Source organism: Genypterus blacodes, unplaced genomic scaffold (genome assembly GCF_046128005.1).
Source record: "Genypterus blacodes isolate CSIRO-AG114 ecotype Tasmania unplaced genomic scaffold, CSIRO-AGI_Gbla_v1 ptg000438l_1, whole genome shotgun sequence".
Classification (NCBI taxonomy): Eukaryota; Metazoa; Chordata; class Actinopteri; order Ophidiiformes; family Ophidiidae; genus Genypterus; species Genypterus blacodes.
Window position 1 is genome coordinate 5,466,469 of NW_027467208.1, and position 23,510 is coordinate 5,489,978.

The 23,510-nt window shown below is 47.4% G+C and overlaps 4 protein-coding genes across 4 annotated transcripts; 1 reads left to right on the plus strand and 3 right to left on the minus strand.

The window, feature by feature from the left end:
- Positions 1 to 402: 402 nt before the first annotated feature.
- Positions 403 to 6,892, plus strand: LOC142989533 (SH2 domain-containing adapter protein E-like). Its single transcript, XM_076139067.1, has 7 exons — positions 403 to 612; positions 767 to 1,441; positions 2,811 to 2,937; positions 3,721 to 3,957; positions 4,041 to 4,284; positions 4,580 to 4,699; positions 5,011 to 6,892. Exons 2-7 carry the CDS (start codon positions 923 to 925, stop codon positions 5,192 to 5,194), a joined length of 1,431 nt encoding a protein of 476 aa, XP_075995182.1. The 5' UTR covers positions 403 to 612; positions 767 to 922; the 3' UTR covers positions 5,195 to 6,892.
- Positions 6,893 to 10,176: 3,284 nt separating this feature from the next.
- On the minus strand, positions 10,177 to 12,779 carry s100s (S100 calcium binding protein S). The gene is made up of 4 exons (XM_076139315.1): positions 12,702 to 12,779; positions 11,711 to 11,757; positions 11,233 to 11,386; positions 10,177 to 10,987 (listed from the first exon to the last, which is right to left on the minus strand). Exons 2-4 carry the CDS (start codon positions 11,722 to 11,724, stop codon positions 10,814 to 10,816), a joined length of 342 nt encoding a protein of 113 aa, XP_075995430.1. The 5' UTR covers positions 11,725 to 11,757; positions 12,702 to 12,779; the 3' UTR covers positions 10,177 to 10,813.
- A 3,255-nt stretch (positions 12,780 to 16,034) lies between these two features.
- Positions 16,035 to 20,321, minus strand: s100u (S100 calcium binding protein U). The gene is made up of 3 exons (XM_076139314.1): positions 20,163 to 20,321; positions 17,210 to 17,340; positions 16,035 to 16,872 (listed from the first exon to the last, which is right to left on the minus strand). The coding sequence occupies exons 2-3, from the start codon at positions 17,327 to 17,329 to the stop codon at positions 16,198 to 16,200; spliced, it is 795 nt and encodes a 264-aa protein (XP_075995429.1). The 5' UTR covers positions 17,330 to 17,340; positions 20,163 to 20,321; the 3' UTR covers positions 16,035 to 16,197.
- A 1,616-nt stretch (positions 20,322 to 21,937) lies between these two features.
- On the minus strand, positions 21,938 to 23,074 carry s100a11 (S100 calcium binding protein A11). The gene is made up of 3 exons (XM_076139316.1): positions 22,918 to 23,074; positions 22,678 to 22,828; positions 21,938 to 22,281 (listed from the first exon to the last, which is right to left on the minus strand). The coding sequence occupies exons 2-3, from the start codon at positions 22,804 to 22,806 to the stop codon at positions 22,147 to 22,149; spliced, it is 264 nt and encodes an 87-aa protein (XP_075995431.1). The 5' UTR covers positions 22,807 to 22,828; positions 22,918 to 23,074; the 3' UTR covers positions 21,938 to 22,146.
- Between the last annotated feature and the right edge of the window lie 436 nt (positions 23,075 to 23,510).

Genomic DNA, 23,510 nt, shown 5'->3' on the forward strand with positions numbered 1-23,510 from the left:
TAAAATCATTCCACAACTAAAAATGAACAGAAATATTTGTTTTAAATGGCATATGAATCACTTTTTATGGCATGAACGAACACATGTATCCTCAAAGACTGTGTGGAGAGGCGTGAGTCAGAGATGATTAATATAGAGATAAATTATAAAATTCTTGACAGTTTTTTATTTGCTGGCGTTTGTGTTGTGATATCAATGTCCTTTCTGATTCGTCTATTACGGTCCACTGGAGTCAAACAGTAGTTGGACATATATATTTCATGGATAAACTCCAAGTTAACCAAAGTCTGATCTGGGGTAAAAGTTTGAACACACAGAAATGGTTAGAGAAGTGGTTGAAGTGAAGTTGATCACCGCCCAGCATGTCCGCCCCCCTCCTCTTTAACTTCACACCCCCCCCCCCTCCCCTCTATAGTCCCCACACGGACAGTCAGGAGTCTCGCAGCTACGGTGGGAGGTTGTTTAAGAGCTGATAAGCCTCACTAGGAATGGGACCAAATCACAGATGCAAGAAAAACTTTACATTCTTTCGGATCTTTCTCGTCCGAAAACTTTCTACACATCAGGAAGAAGGAACAGGTGGGAGAAAACCACAAATGGGATAAAATAAAGGTATTTATCTATTTTTAGGCATGTAGTCTGTATAGTTTTTGATGAGATGATACAGATTCTTGGACGGAAGTGTGATTGAATAGAGCCATATAACTTAAGGCGGACTTTTAACGACGTGCTTTAAAGTGAAGTGTGTGTCCTTTATCCCACACAGATCACACAACAGACTCTCAGAGTGTCCTAGGATAAAGCAACGGAAGTCTTTTGTTAGAGAGGCTGTGGTTTGTAAAGGTGCGTCTCTGGGGCCCTGCATGGCGCTACAAGGTGCCGGAGCAGGAAGAGAGGTTACAGGCTTCCCATCTCAGTTACAATGGCAAAGTGGTTCAAGGAGTTCCCCATCAATCTGAAGAATGGTACCGACAGGATCCGCTCAGCCTCCGAATCAGGGTCACAGCAGAGAGCCAGCAAACCCGGGCTGGTGGCCAGTATCGGTACCAAAGCGACGGGCTCCAAAGTGGGCCAACGCAAGAACTCTTCCTCAGCTGACGGCACCGTCGGGGGAGTTGGATCTCTCCTGTCCGGTAGGAACAGAAAGAACTCGGCCATCGAACTGGGACGAAACGCTGCCGGTCCTCCGAAAGATGGGAAAGTGTGGGACACGCTTCTCTCGGGGAAAAGCCGCAGAAACGCCAAGGCTGAGCCGGCGTCTGAGGGTCAACATAAGGCCCCGAAGAGCTCCGCGTCCGCGTCCGCCAACGCTTACATCAACCGGCTGATCCGAGTGGACAAACAGGACAAAAGCCCCACAAAAAGCATCAACAGCGGTACCGTCACCGGCCCGGTGGTACCGGAGGCAGAGAAACCACCAGCGCAGCCCAAATCAGAGACAGTGAGTTACATTCTAGATCACACTAATGTTGCTTTAATTGTCCTTTTCAATATATTGTATATATTATATAGACAATATATATATTGTCTATATAATATATAATATTGAAAATGTTAATGTTTGTGTTTTATGTTGAAGTATCTCTGCCTGAGAGACTTGAGCTTTGGTTTGCTAATCTGTGACCCCTCTCTCTTCTAATTTCTAATGCATTTCTATGAATATCTAAGAATATCTCCAAGAACATGTGTTGTCATCAATGTTGTTGACAATTTAGTAGCAAGAAGCCAATCCAAGCTCTGAAAATTGATATGATTGTGTCAGTTTCCCCCTCATATTTGTCTTTGCTGTAACTATTGTGTCCACTCCTCCCAGTCCCTCTCTCTCCCTCTCTCTCTTTCCTTCTCCTCCTCTCCACCCCTTTCATCCCCCTCCTTCAACACAAAGCCACGGTCAGCCCAGCGTACGTGAACCCTCTCCTCACCCTCTCTCTCCTCCTGTATTGCCGCCTGTCTCGGTGTTCCCCTTCCCTCATCCCTCCTCCTCCTCCTCCGCCTCGCCTCATCCCTCTCTTTCACCAGATTCGGCCCCCCTGGTGACGGCTATCATGTTATAAAAAGAATGGTGTTATTTGACACCCAGGCGCCAACCCAAGTCCCCTCCAGCTCGGCTTTGAAACAGACAGGGAGAAAGATAGAGAAGTCGGGGAGGTGGAGGAAGAGGGATGGTGAGAAACGAGAGAGATAAAAGAGAGGGAGAGTGGAGAAGTTAGAGTTTTATGTTTCAGAAAGCAACTGGACCCTTAGTGTCTCTCTCAGTGTTTGCCACCCTATAAAGATCCCTAAGTTAGTTCCATATGAGGGGATAAAGCCATGACGTAATGTTGACCTGTGAGTGCTGACACTGCAAATGCGTGTGTGTGTCATCGTCATGCGTGTATTTGCACACTTTCATGCAGTCTGCTTTCGGAAAACCTCTAACTCCTGGTCGGCGCTCCTGAATGCCACAGAGTGTGTAATTGCTTTGGCAAGGCACCGCAGCTGCAGACGCACTGGGAACCATTTACAGGAGACGGCTTTGTTTAGCCGCCTGCTATTGTCTATTTGCATTGGCCTCGTAAAGTAAACGTGAAGTCATAAAGCGCTGATAAGGTGACGAATCAGTCATGTGCGGGGGCAGTAATGGAACAGATAAGTATGAGTGCGAGGACAATGGGCCTTACGACAACGCGTGCCTCATGTTGATAGGTCATCCTGCCATGCTGCTGCTGCCTGTGTAACCAGGAGGTGGAACAAAGTGAAACGTCCCATTTACCATCTACCCCTTATGTGTGAAAGTATATGTCCTTATTCCTCTGTATTCCTTCTTACAGGTCATTATTCTTGAGGATTATGCCGACCCGTTCGATGCCCAGAAGACCAGAGAGCAGAGGGAGGCGGAGAGGGTCGGGGAGAACGACGGCTACATGGAGCCGTACGACGCCCAGCAGATGATCACCGGTGAGACGCGTCAGTGACTCGGGGTGTCACATGATTCATATTTTCAGTCTGGGCAGTGAGAAAATGAACTCGCTCCCCTAGTGCTCCTTGTACCCCATGGGGTTGCCACGGTTACTGTGTCGCAGTAGGACAATGGGTGCAGTTTCCTGCTCCCGCTTCCCTTTTCCTGTCTCTGTTTCCTGGTGCTATTCTCCCGAAAAGGAAGTTGGCCCTCAGTGCCCCCCCCCCCCCCCCCCCCACACACACACCACACACACACACACACACTCCACGACAACCCTGTGCAGCCCCCTATAAGGACCTGTCTGACCATTTATCAAAACTTCCCCAGCATCCAGGAAGACCGGTCGTCACTTATCCAATCACTTTGCCGACCTGACCTTTCATTCTATCACTCCATTGTTTCACCCAAAATGGAAACAAGACGGCCCGCTGTGAACCTGGAAACGTTTTTATTGTGGTGCCCTCTTCTTCAGTTGGCGCCTCCTGGGAAAAAAGCCTGCAAAGGATGCGATGATGTCACTCAGTCTCCTTAATGAGCCTTCAATCAGATTAGAGCCTGTAGATTAAAGTCACAGTGGCTCATCAAGTGTTATGTTAATAGGGCAGCACAGGGTCGGCTTGTGACTCCTGAGTTGCCAAATTTGGGACATTTAAAGGCCTAATTTTGTGTTAAAAGTATAGTTTTACCTTCTTAATTCAATGCCGATTTCAGTGTTATTGTGACTCTTACTCAGTTTGTAGTCTTTAATAGATATTCTTTGAAATCTCTTTATATCCAAGAGATCAGACGTCGAGGATCCAAGGACCTGTTGAAGGTGTGTGTGCTGATGGAGGGGAGTGAAGGAATTGCGGAAGAGGGTCCACCCGTTCCCGTACAGATCTACGACGTTCCCTATGAGGGGAGCGGTGAAGGTGACAAAACCGTGGTCACGCGGCCGGACCTGGACCCTCGCCCCCCCGCTGAGTACGAGCTCCCGTGGGAGTGGAAGAAGGAGCACATTGTCAGAACTCTGTCAGGTACATCAGTGTGGATTTTGTTGCATCAAGAGAGAGAGAGAGAGAGTTGCACAAAGCTGATTGATTGTATATATAACTTCCAGCACAGTTCGACGCCCCCGAACGATCCCCTCCGGCCAAAGACGAGACGCCTCACCTCACCCTCACCAGGCAGAGTCACCAGTCACAGCCGGGGCACCAGCACCTGAGGCAGAAAAGCTGGACTCAGAAGATCCTGAAGTCCTCCCCGTCCCTCCCCCCGTCTCTGTCCCCTTCCTCTAGCCCCGGCAGCGGCTCTGACACGGAGGCCTGCTGCGTCGACCCGGCCGTGCCCCTGGAGAAGCAGAGGTGAGGAGGCGCGTCCCCGTAGGTCTCACTCACTGAATATTCAACTACCCCCCAAACTGAATGGAACGAAAACACAATTGTTCTCAGATGCAGCGTTATATTAAAAGGAATGTAATTGTATTTGTAAGGCCGCGACTCTCGAAATGTGTTTCTCATTTCACTGCAAAACATTCCAGTCTTGCGTACATGATGCATCTAGACTTCATTAAAAGCAGATGATGAAGTAATGTTTTGGCTCCCCCCCTCCCCTCACCTAACCTCTGCACCCCACCTCCCCCCACCCCCCACCCCCCAGCTGGTACCATGGTTGCGTGACACGTCAGGAGGCTGAGTTCCAGCTGCAGTCGTGCAAAGAGGCCAGCTTCCTCGTCCGGAACAGCGAATCGGACAACAGCAAGTACTCCATCGCCCTCAAGTGAGTGAGACGTGCTATTGCATCCGTTTTGGCTCGAGAGCAGGTCAACCATTTGTATAGATTAGATCGTGTGTGGGAGGTTTTTAAAGGGAAATTACTTGATGTTGTGAAGGAAATGGTTACAAGTGTGATGCGGAAACTAATGAATGTCTTATTTCATGTAAGCTTGTGGGTAAACTTTCATTCTCTACTTACAACATTTGCGTTGATTCTATGCATGTATTGGGTGTCACACATCTCATCCCATGTGTGTGTGTACGCGTGACTATTTACCAAAGTCGTTTCTCTAATCTGCCCTGTGTGTCACTCAGGACGAGCCAAGGTTGTGTCCACATCATGGTGGCCCAGACCAAAGAGAGCGGCTACACCCTGGACCAGAGCAGCTGCGTGTTTCCCAGCATTCCAGAGGTGGTGCACCATTACTGCACCCAACGTCTGCCGTTCACCGGTGCCGAGCACATGACCCTGCTGCACCCTGTCCCTCGCATCCATTAAGTTACTCTCCCTGCCTCGCTTAAGTATACAAAACAAACACACCACTGGGTCTGCGTGGAGGAAACTCTTCCAAAAAAAAAAAAACCACTCCAAAGCAAAAGCCCACAGGAACCACTTTGTTCTTTTCCAGCAGGTCTCAATTAATGCAGGACTGGACTTGAAATGTGGTGTTTCTGCTGTTACTGTTGGATCCATTGTAGGAGCCTTTGTCCAGACTTTGGCTGGCTTCTGCTGTCTTTTACTTTGCTTTTATTTGCAGCTCATGCAAAACACACAAATCTACTGCTTTGCATGTGAACGTGAGGAGACGGCAGACGAGGCACTTTAACGTTCAAATGTAAGTTTGTGTGTCATTTGAAGCCACATTGGGACGTGACTCACACAGACAGATGTTGTTGTTATCCTCTGCGTCTCTATTCAAAGCTTCCTGTTGGTTATTGTTAAGGGCTAAATGAACTTCTTTGAAAGGGAGCGGCATCGTTTGGACTTTGCAGCTCTCTTTCCCCCTCTAGTGGCCGTGCTGGTACACTGCACCAAGATAGTTGCCAACCCCAGGAAGTGGTTTTCTTTGCTTAAGCTTTATGGTGGATAACACCCGTGCAACCAGAGGTGTTCCACTTCAATAAGACATGAAGAAAGTTGAATTATTCTGTGTGTATCCCCGCGGCGGATTTGTAATTTATGCTCTTATTCCTGTTGGTTTTCTGTAACCACGTGTCGCTTGAGGATGTCCTGCGTTTGACTGTGAATGAGGGGATTGTGTCCACTGTGTTATCTGCATTGTGTGGAGTGATTCACCCTGATGCAATGCGGCTTGTGGCTTGTAGTTCAGAGTTTCATGTCAAGAAGGGATGACACATCAAGGGGTTCTGGATTATTCCCCCAGGATCATTATAGGGACAATGCATGAGCGACATTAGCATGCAATTTATATGGGAATGAAGCGGGTAATTACGATTCACAAAACAAGGGCAGATTTAGTATTTTCGAATTGTAATGGAGGGCTTTATTTTTTACATTCCCCCGCTGGGAGTATATTAAACCTATTCAGGGTTTCATGTGGGAATCATTTAAAGCTATAAATGAGGAATGAATGAAAGTGGAAAGAGGTAAACAAGGAGGAGGAGGAGGAGGAGGAGCATGAGGAGGGAAAAGAAGAACTGTGAAATAGTTTTATATCCCCTGTTGTTGTGTGTTATTGAGGTTCTCCCTTTGGGTCCTGGGCCCCCCGGTGCTAAGAGACTGAATACCAAATGAAGACGCTCTAACTGTTATATTCACTTTTTTTTACAAATCAGAAATGTATGTTTATGTTGAAGCTGTGTTTACTCATAATATAGTGATATGCTGGAAATAGTCGAGGGCAACTTTGATCTGGCTCCGGGCCTGATGCTGGCCAGGCCGATCGTAAAAACAGAGATATTGGAGAGGAAATCTGTCTTGTCTCTTGTATCTTTTTTTCTATAATACATTTCTGGAATCCTGCCATTCCCAAGCCTGAACAGGATTCAAGCGAAGCCGGTTTAGCAGTTTTTTGGCAGAGCACTGGAGCAGATGTAGGCTATACAAGGTGGGGGAGGGGACACACAGACACACACACACACACACGCACGCACATACAAACACACACCTGCCGTACGTTTTTTCCACTGCCGTCTTTTGATACGTGGAGGCCTGTTGTTCAAACATGAATGAATTGTAAAGCGAATTGTAATAAAAAAAAAAGAAGAGAGAGTCCTGAAATTCAATGCTGGAGATTCCCGCTGAGCTTTTCTCTAATCCCAATAAATCATTTACAGCAAAGAGATAAAATGCAAATGTTCCGTGCCCGTCAGTTCTGCTCTGGAGGAGAATGATCAAAGCTACGAGGCTGGAAGAAAAAACTCCAAACAGCCTCTTTATAGCGATGAACTGAATGTCTGAATGAGTGTATTATAGATCTGAAACCTGCCTGTGGTTTAATTGTTCGGTGCCTTTGCCAAATAATGGGTTATTGTGACAGTTTAGAGTGAAAAGGTTGAGGGGGGGAAAGGGCTTGTAAGGGGATTAGGTTGAGTCATGGCTGGGGATCATGTTAAGGGTTGAACCCAGGACAAGCGGCTTACGTGGCGGCATCGCGCACCCAAACAACCTCGCGCGGATCTTATGGTAAATGCAGTAAACAGACAAAGTAAGAGTAGTATCATTACAGTCATGTCATGGACACTTAATGTGAAGCGGAGAGGGGGGGGGGGGAAGAGAAGCGCGAGAAGAGCAATTGACACCATCCCTCTCTCCGTTCCTCCTTTTCTTACATATCGTCAGCCCCTCTCCTTTACCTTCTTCACTCCGCCCTGGTGTTATCTGAGGCTGATATCCGTCTGTCACCCGTTTCTCCTTGAGGACACTAACGCCGCGTGTTTTCTGGCTCATTTCAGCCGACGCGGCGTGGCGCCAAGAGTTTGTGCTTTAATCTAGAAAGGCGAGCGACTTACACGTTAAGCTTCATTACTCTGAGACGCAGATGTATGTATCTCTCAGGCCGCTCAGGTAGCGAGTTCAGCGTCACCACACTGGCTGCTTATACACGCTAAAGTATGAGAAATAGACCAAAGTGTGAGATTTGTGAATTAGCACCAGCGAGGCCTTGTAATTCATATGTGCCTTGACTCCTCTGTGGCCGGGTGCTGCGGCCGTAAAGGTCTCCCTCCCTCTCTGTCGAGATGGGATTTCATGAAACGGAGGAAAGTGGACCTTCTCAAATTCTCCCCGAGAGGGAGCGACACCAAGAAAGGAATTAATCATCCGATGATATAGGCTGGGAGTCACGCTACCTCAGCTGTACCTGAATGAATAATCTCATTTTGTGGTCACACGTGTGTGCCATCCTACTCTCTTTAGTGTGATCGCTGACCCCTCTCCGGCTTGCATGACATCTCGCCATGATTGCCTCGCGACTCTGATGGACACGATCGTTTGACATCTGGGTGTCGCTTGACCTGCTCCGCTGGTAACCAAAGTGTGCCTGCCAGCCTTATCAGATGCCCCTGTGGCGGTGACACGGCCTCAGGCTTTGTGTTCTCCCCTCCCTGTCTCCTCTCGTCACATGTGTGATCCATCACGGGGGGCTGGTTTGTTTGAAACGGATCACCTGGTGGGGTCAGACGTGTTGTAGATAACAGCTGCGTGAAGCACTGCACCTATTGTTTGCCTGAAAAGGTCATGTGACTAAGAATTAAATAACTGTTAATGAATCTAACTGCTGTCTCCGTAGCTCGCCACTGTTGAAGGTGTTCAGACGCTGTGTGAGTCACTTTAGGGTGCGTGTGTGTGTGTGTGAGAGCCTGGTTCAGTGTGTAGAATGGAGAGCTTGTTAAGAAGTGACTCTCACTAAACCTGTGCTTTGTCCAAAAAAACAAAAAGGAACATGTTTCTCTAAAGGGAGAGCTCTGTTTTTGTTCTGTTACTTCCTGTTCTGAGTCCAAATCCTTCCCCTGCCGCGCTCCACAAAGCTTCCCCCTGTATCCTCCATTTCCCTCCGTAACCTCAATTCATAATGAGGCTTCTCTCGCTTAATATCTCGACTGTGCCTTGTGTTAGTTGTCATAGACAGATGACCTTTGACCTGCTTCCAAAAAGCCTTGTCTTGCTGAAGATACATTTGAAAAGATACAGTTTCTTATGATAAATAGAAGAATTAACAGTTCTTCTTCATTGTTTCTTTCTTTTGAGGTCACTAAGGTCTAAGATCCAGGCTGGTTTTGCTGGACTTGTTCTGCCTTAGGGGTGATCTTCTCCCTGATGACGTCACATGTTGTGGCAATGTGTCTGTTTTGACTGATTTACCTGTAGTGAGATGTTTTCTCACCGACTGCTGCACCTTTGCAAACGTGCTAAATACTGTTAATTTACTGTTCAACCCGCCCGTGATGAAGTCCAAAGCTGTTTATGAGGTGTTCACATAGTTTTGTCTGACTTCTTTGGTGTAATCAATCAAGTGAGAGGCTCCACGCTGCCATCGCAGTTCGTTCCCCCCTCAGGCTCTAACAGGTTAACGTGTTTTGGCGTTGAGCGCTCACCTCTCTGTACGCAAAAAAGGGCGCAAACATTCAAACTGTCCAATCGGAGAGAAGCTTTGAAAAACTACAGAGGAGTTTGAAGAATGAAAACAGATAGCGTGACCCCGCCCAGACACACACACTGACCTGGAGTCAGCGTGTCGCTCCTGCCCAGGGAAAGAAGAAGAGGCGGGCGGTTAAGTTGATCCGTGTTCGGTTACACCCACAAATGAAGGGATTATCATTCATTGCTCACCATACTTTGGAAACTGGCGCGAGGGTGTGTTGTTATACTGTGTGTGTGTGTGTGTGTGTGTGTGTGTGTGTGTGTGTGTGTGTGGAGGGACAGTAATGGTGCTTGAGAGTCACAGCAACTTGAGCATTCCTCTGTGATTATACTGCTGCTCTCCAGTTTACATACTTGACTGATGTAGTCCATAAATTGGGATTGCCTAACAACGCGTTAGCTCCCGCCTTCTTTGCCGTCTGGGTCATTGACAAACACACACACACAGACACACACACGCATGCACGTACACGCAAGCACACATGCGCACAAACACTCTTTTTATCTCCTTTCTTCACACCCTCTCTCCACCCTCTCCTCTCCTCTCCCTCTGTCTCTCCCTCTCTCTTTTGAAGAGGTTTTCCATGCGGATCCAAGTCAAACATCTGGGTCAGCTTATATCTAGTGGAACAAGACTTGCAGGATATTGTTGGCAGGATGTGCGAGTTGGAGCAGTTTACTCAGTGGGAATCCCCAATACACACACATACACACATGCGTACACGGCTGCACCCTCTCCTTCTTTCTCTCTTACACACACACACACTTTTGATTACACACGGACGTTGTCGCTGTCGGCACCGATCGACTTCAATCCATCAGTGTGTACGAGACCAAACAGGACACGATAGATAATTGGTTAAATGCCATGTTTAATATTTCGAAGAATGCATTGATTATTTCCAAAAAGATTACAAAATAGGTGCAGGAAAAAAAGAGATAAATCGTACAGTAAGTGAATGTTCAACACTGAGTACATGATTTACATTTGCAAGCTTAAGATATGTTCACAAACTACACATGTGCGAGAAGTGCTCAAGGGCCCCAGTGTACTTTCTGCAGAATCTATCATCCCTTTCCCAGTGCCATATTCAGGTCGGAGCAGTCGGAACTAGTGGATTTGAAATGGATACAGTTGGGGGAAAAAAAGGAAATGTGGAGATGTATACCCCCCCGCTTTTTGCCTGTAGATATGTTACTAACTCGCTGCTCTGAGAACAACGCGACCAGCTGCGGATATGCTGTGGTATGAGAAAGAGCTGCAGAGGGAAAACACACTACTCCTTCCTGAAAGCCCCCGCCCCCTCCCGGCCGCTGGACCACCTCCACCTCCCCTTCAGCCGCACCGTCATACCCGTAGTGTTGAGAAATTGCATGAGAAAACAATGCATTGCTACTCTCTCTCCTATTTCTAACGCTATACAGTTCCCACTCTTCCTCCTCCTCCTCCTTCTCCACCTCCCATTCTTCCCCTCTCTCTCTCTCTCCCTCTCCCTCTCTCGCTCTCTGGCGTGCTCACTCCTTCTTCTCATCTTTTTTGTCCTCTGTTTTGACATCCAGGAAGAAGTCGTTGCAGGCGACCGTGAGCGCGCCCATCAGGATGATGAACTCGGTGAAGTCCACCTCCCCGTCGTTGTTCGCGTCCAAGTCGTTCATCACCTTCTCTACCGCTTCGTTATCTTTGGAGCTCTGAGAGCAAAGAGAGAGAGAAGTAGTGTGTTAAGAATGTTCTCTGAGCTGCATGTGTGTGTGTGTGTGTGAATGTGTGTGTGGGCATGCATTAGTCAACAGGCTTGTCTATACTTGTGTGTCTGAGCGTGTGAGTGCATACCTCCACTTGTGTAAAGCCCTGAACACATATTGCAAACTTAGTGTGTAAGTGTACAACCACATATTTGTCTCTAAACACACACACACACTCCCCTTTCTCTTACCCCCAAGTAGGTCCCCAGCTCCTCTAATAGCAGCTCCTTCAGCTCGCCCCTGCTCAGTGTGTACTTGTCCCCTTCCTTCCCCGAGTACTTGTGGAAGGTCTTTATCAGCATCTGCATGGCACTCTCCAGGTTGGAACTGGGCTCCTTGGACATGCTGCAAAGGCATCAAAGTTCAAAGAAAGGGTCAGTGTCTGGCACAACATGCCCGCTCCATCCCCTGCTGCATGTGCGGCCACATGGCGAACAGGGGTGAAGCCGCCTCCAAGACAAAGTTAGAGATAGTTGGGTAGAAAGATAGGAGAGCTGCAGCTGGGTTAAGGTTCTGCATGTAGAGCAGAAGCTACTGATGACTGTAAGCAAAAGGCTCTGGTCAGTTTTTATAGTTACCTTACTTGGTTTTTAGCTTTGTGAGGTTTTTTTGGGGGGGTGGAAAGTTGGAAAGGAGCTTGGGGAAAGGCTTTCGAACAATCTTACACACATTGTGTCCGGCATCTTGGAGCTTCTTTTGCTGGGCTCGTGGAGAGACTGTGCACACACAGACACAGATAAATCATTATCAATGAGGCTGAATCAGAGGGTGAAAGACCGTCTTTCTCTCTCTCCACTCTCTCTCTCTCTCTCTCAACACGCCAATCACACATTTCATTTATCGCTCACACGCAGCATTAGAACAGAACAGAGGAGGCGTTAACATGTCTTTGGATGCTTGTAGTCCTTGGGGTTACTGTCCTTTATTGTGTGACAGCGACCTTAAGATTCAAATCGAAACCATGAGTGAAACAACAAAACATATCTGCTGATCTCAATAACACACTTACATTCCAAGCGGCTGACACACACACACACACACTCACTCAGGGCCTGTAGAGGAACACATTGATGACCCATGGCGTGCAACACACTGCATGATTTATTCACTGACAGCCTTAGAGGAGGGGGACACTCATTTCCTGTCCCCTCTACCTGGCTGTCATCGTCGCTGCGGAGTATTGTGTAGGAGCAGTCCGGGTTGCTGGACCGCGGAGACAAAAGACTCGAGTGGACACTGTAGCTGACTGACTGGAAAATCTATAGGGGTCATCTGTCTCAGTGACTGACACGATACAATAGGAAGCCATGGAGATGACCACGTGATCAGTAACTCTATATGCACTATAGAAATAATGCATATGTACGATGTAACCTTAATGAAGGATTGGTGAAGTAAACATGCTGGCATTATAACACAGAGGGAATAAGGCAGAATCGACTTCAATGCACAGAAATACAAACGCATCTTGAATTCGGTCCTAGTTTTCCGTCAATACGTCCCACATCTCTTCATTCCCTGTCTTAGTCTAACTCAAAGCTCCACTAGCGCATCACTACCGTGCAGAAAGCGATTGTCTTATTAGGTTAGTTCGCTCCATTCCGGGTACGGCCTGGACGGTCGTAGAGAAGAGAAAGTTGGACGCAGATGTCCGTCTTACCTGAGTGTTGTTTGGAGGGCCTCCTTTGTGTTTGAAGAGGTGCAGAGGACGGAGCCAAGGCAGAGATGGATTGGGAGAGAGTTTGCCAGTGGCTTAAATATCACCTGTCCGGCTTCGCCCTCCCCCTTACTCCCCCCCGCCCCCCCTCCCCTCTTACATACACCCCTGCTTCTGTTTCTCCATCCTCCCTCTCACACACACACACACACACACACACACACACACACACACACACACACACACACACACACACACACACACACACACACATGCACAGACGCAATCGATTCCTTCATGTCAAACACGGCACACGTTGGAGGCTGCAGATTATGTTATTGTCACAGTTTTATTCAATATTAGCCATTACACATGTTACATTTGTTAAGCAAAAAAATTATACAGCGTTACAAATTAAAGTGAAAAACAAGAATAGTTTGGTTTTTTTTAACATAACAGTGCACTGGATTGTGCCTTATAGTGGTTGGAAGTATAAAAGTATAGAAACCTGCATGTTGTATTTATCACAGTCATTTTGAGCCGATTAACCCCTCAAATGCTGCATGTACACGGATAGAGCCACTAGGCTTTTGAAACTCTTCATCTGGGTCTCTCGAAATGAACAGACGGTGAAAATCTGGGCTGCAAACACTCCCACTTTGCTGCAAATATGCTGTGTTCGGTTCCAGCATGTGTGTGTGTGTGTGTGTTTTTGAATGTGCACAAGTTTGGGTTGGGTGAGGTTCGCACCAGGGGACAGTAACATAAGCACTGCACACTTCAGACTCTGTACATTTAAGGTTTTGTTGTTGTTCTTGTTGTGAGAGAGACAACCTGCCACTATGCACGCATCTGCTATTCCAAGTAGGTTCAGAAAAAGTATTCAACCCAGATCTGTTAATTCTAAATCCACAAAAAAAACAACTCCCGACTACGAATGGAGTCATTTCAAAGTGGATTCTGAGTGATTCCAGTTTCTGTCTAACCAGTTTTTGCTCACTGTAATTGGTTGGAAATAAAAGAATCGACGCAAAAATGACACAATTGCACTGCAGGAAAAGGTAAACGGATCACAGTGAGACAGGAAACAAAGGTCTGGACACGCCTAGCCTATGAGGAATAGCAAATAAGGTGCGCAGCTTGCCAATTCATATACAAGATGCAAGAGCCTGAGGCCTATGTACATGCTGAGCAGGTGACTGGCTGGAGATGTCGCAAGAGTTGATATGTTCCCATTATTCACAGGGAGTACCATGATAAAGAAGAGTATTTCTGATATAAAACAAGCGTATAGTAGGTAATAAGAGGATACATAAGTGTAGAGCATGCAGGAGACGTAGTGTAGTATGAGTATAAGTAGGAGGGAGGAGTGAATGACTGTAAATGAGACAGTATTTACAATGGGAGTGTCACGGTGTGGCAGGGTGACCACATGACTCAGGTTTATTTGCCTTGCCCCATTTTTTTTTTCGCAGAGCAGTTTGAAGTGCCAGGTGCTGCTGCCTTGTATCGCTTTGTGCCCAGTATGTGCCTGCGTCGATCGCCGGGCTCGTAAGGCTCGCAGAGGCCCCGTCGCTCGGCAGACGTGCAACACGAGCCCCTTTTTTGCTCATGGTTGCATTATTGATGATGTGACAATTTGCAAATCATTAAATTCTAATTAACAAATGGCATGTAATGTGACAAATGACTAGGCGGACTTGAAACGTCCAAGTGATCTTCCTAATGGTCCAAATGGGGGGGAAAAGGAGGGTTAAAGCGTTAGATATAAGGTAGGATAGGTGACGCCTCGGCCATGCTGAGCTTAAATAAGGGGCCGCAGCGATGGTTAATACAATGACAATGTCTGTTAGCAAGGCACGTCTTATATGTCATACCACTCACACTCATGTTTGATGGCTCAGTATTCGATTGAACTCCTAAAAAAGCACAACCTTAAACAACAAGATGACCCTCTATGATGCGACCACCTGGAATCGCCAGCTGAGTTTTCCCCGTAGTTGTTTGTGTCCTAATCCAACATCGTGCCAACGCCTGCGACTCAAGGATCTAGTTGCAGGTCAAACAGGGTCTTAAGAATGCAAATGCGGCTGCAGAAAACCAACACGCAAAACCTTTTATCAACTGGAGCTCCGACCAAACAACCAGCAACAATGAGTAGTTTTAAAAAAGGAGAGCTGCCCAAAGGTAGAGTTCCCAGTTGGTGTCACTGGACAGTCTGTCCTGTCTGTACTTGTACAGATCTTGATTTGAAAGATTAAAATGGCTCCAAGTGACAATAAGAAAATGTGCACTTATTGTACTGTGAGGCACTTACAGCTCTTTCTCCACATGTAGGTGTTATCTGGCTTTTCTTTGACCAGTTCTTATCCATTGTATTGGGTTACACTAACAACTTCCCTGACCTGCTGCCCCAGTGAACCAGCCCACTCCCACAGGACTATTTTAGGCTCTCTTTTGACCATAAGGGTCCTTTGTGTGGATTCAATCCCAGGGCCTTAATTATTTAGTATCTCGCCCGAGGCCACACCTGATCTCCAACTCCCAATCCATGGGCGACTAAGGGTGAAGGACAGAAAGTTTCGAGATGATATGAACCTCCTTGAGAATGACAATGAGCGAGAGAAAGAGAGAGAGAAGAGAGAGAGGTACACTATCAAGAAAGGCTAAAGTAACGCGATACTTTAGCAAAACAATTTGTTTATTGTCACACCAGATCAGCTCCAAAGCATTGTGAGTTCAAGTGGGAAGATATAAATTGGACATAATGTTACTGACAGATTTTCATGCAAACCAGGGGGGGGTATTAGCGGCATAGTGGTATTAAAGGATGTATAGTGTCAATGCTTTCACGTGGTTCCAGTATCGGCCCGGCCTCCATGCATACATGTGCAGAAAGTACCGTCGGTGTGCAGGACCCAGACAGAGGCGACAGAGGGAAGAGGAAGGGATTTAACCTAAAAGCTTGGCGGCAGTGGTGTGTTTACAGACTTTTACAGAGACATTTTGGGTCAACGTGTCAGTGTGCTGCTGCCTACTTTGCAGTAAAGTGTTTTTTTTTCTATCATTTCACAGGGATACGGCACACATGTGATGGCAGACGTCTGCATGCAATCGTGGTATCTTCATAATGAGGTAAGTGTGCTATATAGTGGGTGGTACGTACTGTACATATGGACGTAGTGGTAACATAGTGGTAAGTAGTACTTTAAAGGGTGTATTCTACTGTCATGTTCATGTATCAAGAGTTGGGATTTCTTCCAGACTGGGTTTATGGTGTTTGGCACTGCACTGTACTCCACTTTATTATTTATTTCACACGTTTTTGTGGCTTGCTAAGTCATGTTGGCGTAGTTGCTGCTGTGTACTGTGTGTGTGTGTGTGTGTGTGTGTGTGTGTGTGTGTGTGTGTGTGTGTGTGTGTGTGTGTGTGTGTGTGTGTGTGTGTGTGTGTGTGTGTGTGTGTGTGTATAGTGTGGTGTTGGTGAATGTATTGTCCCCTATTCGGTGGCCTCCACGGCTGGCTTCTCCTCCACCTTTCCTGCTTCTTCCACCACCTTCTCCGCTTCTTTCACCTCCTCATCTGCTGCTGCCACCGCTTTTGCCACTGCTTCTGCCATCCCTTCTGCCATAGCATCTTCTGGAACCACAGGCGCCGTCACCTCCACCGCTGCCACCGCTGCCGCCGCTTCCGCTGCTGGTTCTGCTGCTACCGCTGCTGCCGCCACCACCACCTCCACCGGCTTTTCCTCCACCCTGACCTCCAGCACAGGCAGCGTCACCCCCTCTGACTTTATTTCTACCTTTGGTGCTACAATGGCCTCCGCGCTGACTTCAACCTTGGGGTCTTCCTTCGCTTCTTCCTTCACCTCTGTAGCCGCCTCCTCTTTGGCCAGTGGCGTCGCCTCTTCTTTCGCCTCGGGTTTTAACTCTGCCTTGGCCGCCATGATCGCCTCTGCCGCCGCCTCCGCCGCTGGCACCGCGTTCAGCACCACTTGGTCACCGGAGGAGTTCTGCACCGGTTCGACTTTGGCCTTGTCCAGGACGCGTTGTTCGCTGAGCGAGACGGCGCAGTAGCCCACCAGCTTCATGTACTCCTCGAAGTTAACCTTCCCGTCGTTGTTGGAATCCAGGCCCTGCCGCATCTCCTTGACCGCGTCCTTGCTCTCTGCACCCTGATGTAGCCGCAAAGAACCATGAGACAGTCAGCCATGATGGTGAGCACAATGTAACCCAACCCGGACTCTCACAGGTGAAATCACCATTCACCACTAGAAACCAGACCTCCATCAGCAGGCTCTGTTTACATCATAATACTGTTGAATGTCATCCTATCATATAAGATCACATTCCCCATTCACACATATTACAACAACATTTAGTCACAATACTCAGGACAGGAAATTAGCTTTAGCTGCACGTATGGGCCGCCCATTGTGTGCTTTGTGTGAGACGGTTACATAACACCACTGTTGGTAAACTTTCAGAGGGATTCATTGGAGATTTGCTAACCGTTAGGATGTTGCCGAGCTGGGATTCCACAAGGCTCTGGAATTGCTTGGATCCTAGACCTTCCTTTCCTTTGGACGACTTCAGGAAGATCGACACCACTGTCTGAATGGCAGCCTCCATCACTCCTCTCTCTGCGGGAAAGAGAGAGGTTAGACGGATGGATAGGTAGGTAGGAAGGTAGGAAGGTAGGTAGGTAGGACGGTTTGGAAGGTAGGTAGGTAGGTAGATAGGTAGATAGATAGATAGATAGATAGATAGATGTTGCTACAGTTGCTGCCCTGCACTCTGAAAGGGAGGAAATAGCACAGCAGAACCGTCTGATTAAAAAAAAGGCTGAGGCCGTGACAGCCAAGCCCAGTGGAAAATGAAACAGAGGATCTCCTCCTCCTCGTGTCCCTGTGAGGCCTGCAGTTTCAGGTGTTGAGTCCGGAGCCACGACAGGGGACGGGCGGTGACGTGAGATAAGGGAAGAGGGTGAGAGGGAGTCTGATTGAGAGACAAGCCGTGATGCACAATGGAAGTTCTGATCTTTGATAGGTCATCTGATCTACTGAAGCTACCGAGGGGACGGGGCCTCAGATTACCGGAGGGATTACCTAGGCTGCTGTCTGCTCCGCTCCGCTCTTCTCTTTCTCACTCGCTCTCTCAACAGCTGTAGCCGTGTCTCTCTCTCTCTCTCTGGCCTTAGACGGCGTCCCACCCAACTGTTCTGCACTGGACGCCGTCTTCAAATACACACACACACACACACCAGGTCCAGATCCACTTTGATAATTAGACTGGGTGTGTGTTTTCAGTTCTTAAACGTGCGTTAAGTTCAGAGCAGCTAACGCCTGACATGAACCCTTGTGAGACGGCCGAGTTCAACTCCAGATCTGCGATACATGCGAGATATTCTACAGATGTTGTGCAAAATGAAACACATGCCAGTAGGTGACACATCCTCCAAGGAATTCCATTCATTGCTGGCTGTGAAGATCACTTAGACAGGAATTTACAGGCCAGCCATGGGCTGAGTTTGCCCCAAAGCATGAGCCAGGATATATTCAGTCAGTGAGACAACCATACTTGTCTGTCAGGTTCGGTATTTAAATGCAGCAGAGCAAACAGCAATTGATTGTGATGCGGGAACACACGCAAGCCTGCTGGTTGCAAGAGTTGCAACCGCCTCGCTCGCTCGTGCGGCGCGGCGTCGGGAGTCTGAGGGATCGTTTGAAGACGCCGCATTAATGTGTCAGTTACAGGCGTATGCGTGTCACACTCAAGCAGCCTCAAACTCGGCCCTTTCTCTGCAGCCGGGGCCAGGAGCAACGGCCAATTAGAGCATGTGCATGTGCAGGCTAATTACAACAGGACAGAGACAGAGAGGGGGAGAGAGAGGGGGAGAGAGCGAGGGGGAGAGAGCTCTGACACCACAGCCGAGGCCCATTATGAGCTAAAATTTCACTCAGCCCCTTTTAAAGTTTACATTTCCACCTGCTGACCATCATAAATCTCGTAAACGTGGTTCTGCTGAGCCACAGCGCAAAGGGAGACACACTTATCCGACACATCCACACGCATGCAGCCCACTGTGGCCTCCTGTCACCTGGAGATAAGGCTCCAATAGGTGTGCACCGACTGATACGACCTTCACTTATTCAGATTTCTTCCACCCACTGGCTCACATTTTGCTGCTCTCACAGAGGCCGAAGGGACTTTCAGTGACTTTGCTCCTGCAGGTGACACACCCTCTGCAGCCCGAGCACACACACACATACACACACACACATACACACACAAGGCTTAAGGGCTCTCATCTTATCCCCCCAAAAAACACACAAACACAACGTTATTGACATTTCTGTCCATTCTCACATTCCTTATCCACCTGTCTTGGTCACCTGCAGACGTAATCCCGCGCACGTGCTCTAATTTCGACCAAATTTAATGACATGGGATTTAGATTACGTCATCTACGTCACAGCTTCACTTTGTCTGAGTGGAGACAAGGACAACAAACTAATCCCGGTTATTTGTCTCAAAAGGCCCGAAAAACAACCACGCAAATAATTAAATATCCAGGCCTACAAGCGGAGGTTTCCCGTTTCCCCCGCACAGCACCCAGAGGAGATCGAGTGTTACGTTTCCAAACGGGCGAATGTGAGACGGTATGTGCGCAGAGTAATGACAATACTACCGCTAGTGTGACATTAAATATTAACACAGGAACAAGTTAGGTTGTGGCTGTGAAAATGACACAAGTGACTTGAGTCTTTCATCCAAAAAGCGACGCATCGTTTGGATTTTGGGGTGGGGGGGATGGACGCTGCGTAAAAGGCGCGTATAGGTGCGCCACGCAAGTCACCAACAGCGCAGAGGGGAGTTCAAACATGTTAGAGTAAAGAAACAGAATGAAACAATAGGGAATAGCGTCAGTAAAAGTTCAGCTGTCAGATGAAATTTGCGCAAAAGTGTGACTTTTTTTCCTTTGCGCAAGTTTTAAGTTTTACGCGCGGATTTTTTTTAACGCGCAACATTCACACATTCCAGTCCGGTACCCGTGCACACACACATTCAGTCACTTCAATTTTTCATAAGCTGATTGAATTTGATTGGCACCTTGGTTAACTGATACATCCAAATATCAAATGTCTTTCCGAAAGCGCGCATATGGCAATTAAACGCGACCCCGTGCGGCTATAATAAAACGTAAATAAAAGAGTTTATAGCCCCGATTGTTGCCAGTTAGTAACATATACGTGTTTAAGCTTTTATAAAAGTGCAACTTGAGCCTAAAACTTGTGCGGGCTGGAGTCACTGAAACCGTCCAGCAGTATCTCGGCTTAGTTTTCACGACACTCACGGCTCTTTGCAAACGAGTCTGTCGAAAACGTGGCAAAAACGACGAGCTATGACATCGTTCGTACGCAGGAGAAACGCTTAAGAATGCAGAAAGAGGCATTTAACTCACCGTAGACCGTGTGCGGGACAAGAGAAGCGTACAAATGTGGCCAAATGTGAGTCTATCTGCCCTCTTCTCCGCCTTTCTGCGCTGCTTTGAGGCGAGAGAACTTGCCAAACTAGTAGGACTGCAGAATCTCTTCCGTGATTTAGTTTTTTTTTTTTTTTTCTCTTTCCTTAAAACTTTTCCCCCTGACAAGTCAAAGGGCGTGTACCTGCAAGAGCGAGAGGGAAGAACTGGGAATGTGGAAGAGCGCGGCCAGAGCTTTACGAGATTCCCGACAAAATAGGAGTTAAAGTGTCCAAACGCTTTAACTTTGCTTTATTTTATAAACATTTATACGTCGGAATTGATCTTTTGTCTTTTGATCGCAGCTGTTTCGCGTTGTCATGAGTGATCGGGGACGAGGAGACAGACAGACAGAGAGACAGACAGGCAGGCAGGCAGGGCGGGTGGGATTACGTCATCCACACACACACACACACACACACACACACACACACACTCCGATCCGTTGTGAAACTATTCCACAATTATTCCACAACTCGTAGAGATTCTTAGAAGGGTGAAACTTTGGAATGTTGTTCGATATCCGCCATCATATGAGGCTGATTAGAGGGGAGGGGGGGATCAGCACAAGCCTGCTGTCATTCCACATCTATTGTGTTGTGCTGGAATGTGACACACACTCTCCACAATACTGCACGCAGATGTTTGATGTAGTGTGTGTGTTTGTGTGTGTGTGTGTGATCCATTTCCACACCCAACACATTATTAACCTGAAATATTGCTATGTGAGAGTAAGCAAATCTTCACAGCAGGGAGTTCCAGCAAATAATGCAAAAGAAGCGGAGGTGAAGCCGCTTTGTAGTGCAAATGAGGCCTCCAGGTCTTATTATTTTTTTGGGAGAAGTTATTTAAATTCTTTCCCAAGCTTAAGTATGACGACCAGGGCTCCTTTAAGGTGAAGAAGTGGAGCAATAAACCCATGCAGTGTACACACACGCACGCACGCACGCACACACACACACACACACACACACACACACACACACACACACACACACACACACTCACACAGGTCTTTAACCGGATGCTCCCATGCTCAGTCTGTCTCTGTCTTTGTCACTACTGACTGGTTTGCAGGTGGTTACTCCTCCCATTTGGCACCTTTTGTTAGTGTCATTTGGATACAAAGGTCACATGTTCTTATCTGCAGATTTGTACTTTCAAAATCGTTCAGCAGCAGCAACAGGAGGAACAGGAGCAGCAGCAGCTCCCTCCCCTTTTTACTCTCACCCAAAATTAAGCAGGCCGGTCGGTGGACTATAAAACAGCTTGCGATCAGGCTGGCACATATTACTTTGTCTAGACGTATAAAGTGACCAGAATTCAAAGAAATACATTTACCGACTCAACGAAGCACAAAGCAAATTGAAAGCAACAAATTTGCAGCGGCGACCTGAGCTCCCACACACACAATGGGGGTATATTTAGTGAAGAACAGCCCCCACATATCCTCATTACACAGGCAGCTCAGGCCTCATTGACAAGACAGTGAAAACCATGCCTATACCTGTGCATTAGAGCTGCATAACGCTCGGATGGGCAGCTTTGTGTGGCCATTATGAAGCTCTAAAGGGAACCGGATATGTTCTGGACGGTGCAGCTGTGAGAGCACTAATGCATACACAATCGCTAGGTCCGCTAAATCAAGGTAAGGTGTAATACACTCCGGTTGGACTTCATATAATGTTAGTGAATGAATGACAGGAGACAAAGGGTTTGGTGGCGGTAAGGGTTCAGAGACAATAGAGGCTTTAATTCCAAGTTCACTGCATTCAGCAAATGGTTAACTAAAGACTTACAAATGTGGGAGTGATAAAATAAATCAAATGGGCTGGAGGTTACAGTTGGACAGCATGATTGAGTTGTTACGGTGTTGCGTAATCAGCTTGGAACCCAAAGTGACAGCAGAGACAGAGGCAGATTTCTACTGGCTGAATCCTCCCTGTTTGCTCGCCAGTTTTCCAATCAGCTGCCAAAACTCGCAGAAAGTCAGCTCCCCGTCGTTGTCGGAATCCAGCGAGCTCATGAGCTGGTCGATCTCCGCAGGATTACCGGCGTTCTGTGGGGTGATCACAGAGGAGAGGCCATGATCTTTACTGGAGACTTGACTCCTGCTGGGTTTCAGGCTGGACTTTGAAAGACTGCCCTGCCATCTAATGGCCGAGTGAAGTACTATCATCACTACATCTTATTCATGATATTTGATAGGCAACGCTTTCCATATAGTGCTTAATTAATTACAAATCCTCCAAGACCACATCAACATCAATACAAGAGACAAAATACACTCATACAGTACAATTTGATGAATTCCTATAGATTTCTGTACATAATGATGATGTGTTAGATAAACCAACTAACTACTAAGTGTGAATATGTCACCACCATCAGATAAAGGTATCAATATCCTCATGAATGTGTTTGTGAAGCTGCAGGGGAAAGTGCTGAGCTGTACCTTGACCAGGTTTGGCAGCTGAGAGGTCACCAAGCTGCTGAATTCCTCTTTGCTCAGGGTGCTGGAGGATCCGTCTTTCCCGGCGTACGTCTTGAACTGAGAGATCAGGGTGCTGATGGCGGATTCCATGGCGTCCGGTCTGGGATGTTACCTGGAGAGAGGAGCAAGTGTGGAGACAATTGAAGGCCGAAGTAAGTGGAATGCGGTGATGTCATAGCAAAGGGACGCTTTGGTCTCTACCTGTTGAGCTGAGCTGAGATGCTGTCTGATGTCGGTGCCTGCTGCTGAAACCTCTTAATATATCCTCTTCGTCTTCATCCACTGATGCAAACATCAGTGGAAAACCTCCAGCAGGCTCGCTCTTATCTGACCCTGATTGCTGCTGTTCTGAGGACACACACATCACACATAAGACACACTCTGCCATTTTGTCCTACTCAAAGGGGAAAATGTGTTGTGATGATAAAGACAAAAAGCTTCCTTCGTCAGGCCCTCCTTATCAAGTGCCTGAATCAAGCACAGCTAAGCAGTAATCAGTTTATACACAACAAAGACTCCAGACGCGTGATGAGTGTGTGGAATAACAGCAGGAGAAAGGGCAGATGTGGTTTCATGGCATTTTCCGGGTTTAAGGGCTTGAAAGTTGCTGATGTTTGCATGCAAGTCTTGAGAGAAAAGTCTTATCAAGTATCGTTTTGGCTGGTGATTCATTTGTAGAATTTAGGGAATGACAAAGCTCTATCTGCAACCTCAAGTGGCCCTTTGTCCTGCATCATTGTTTGCATTCTCGTTCATCAGCGTGTCACGTCCGGGGGCTGACTGCCACACTGGCT

Excerpts from the sequence above, each read along its gene's own strand:
- s100s (XM_076139315.1), bottom strand. Across the intron at positions 10,988-11,232 it reads AGCTGGGGACCTACTTGGGG|AGCTCCAAAGATAACGAAGC; the intron begins GTAAGAGAAAGG and ends CTTTGCTCTCAG.
- s100a11 (XM_076139316.1), bottom strand. The coding sequence starts at position 22,806 with ATGGAATCCGCCATCAGCACCCTGATCTCTCAGTTCAAGACGTACGCC. Across the intron at positions 22,282-22,677 it reads AGCTGCCAAACCTGGTCAAG|AACGCCGGTAATCCTGCGGA; the intron begins GTACAGCTCAGC and ends ATCACCCCACAG.
- LOC142989533 (XM_076139067.1), top strand. The coding sequence starts at position 923 with ATGGCAAAGTGGTTCAAGGAGTTCCCCATCAATCTGAAGAATGGTACC. Across the intron at positions 4,285-4,579 it reads GTGCCCCTGGAGAAGCAGAG|CTGGTACCATGGTTGCGTGA; the intron begins GTGAGGAGGCGC and ends CCCACCCCCCAG. Across the intron at positions 4,700-5,010 it reads AAGTACTCCATCGCCCTCAA|GACGAGCCAAGGTTGTGTCC; the intron begins GTGAGTGAGACG and ends TGTGTCACTCAG.
- s100u (XM_076139314.1), bottom strand. The coding sequence starts at position 17,329 with ATGGAGGCTGCCATTCAGACAGTGGTGTCGATCTTCCTGAAGTCGTCC. Across the intron at positions 16,873-17,209 it reads AGCTCGGCAACATCCTAACG|GGTGCAGAGAGCAAGGACGC; the intron begins GTTAGCAAATCT and ends CGGCTACATCAG.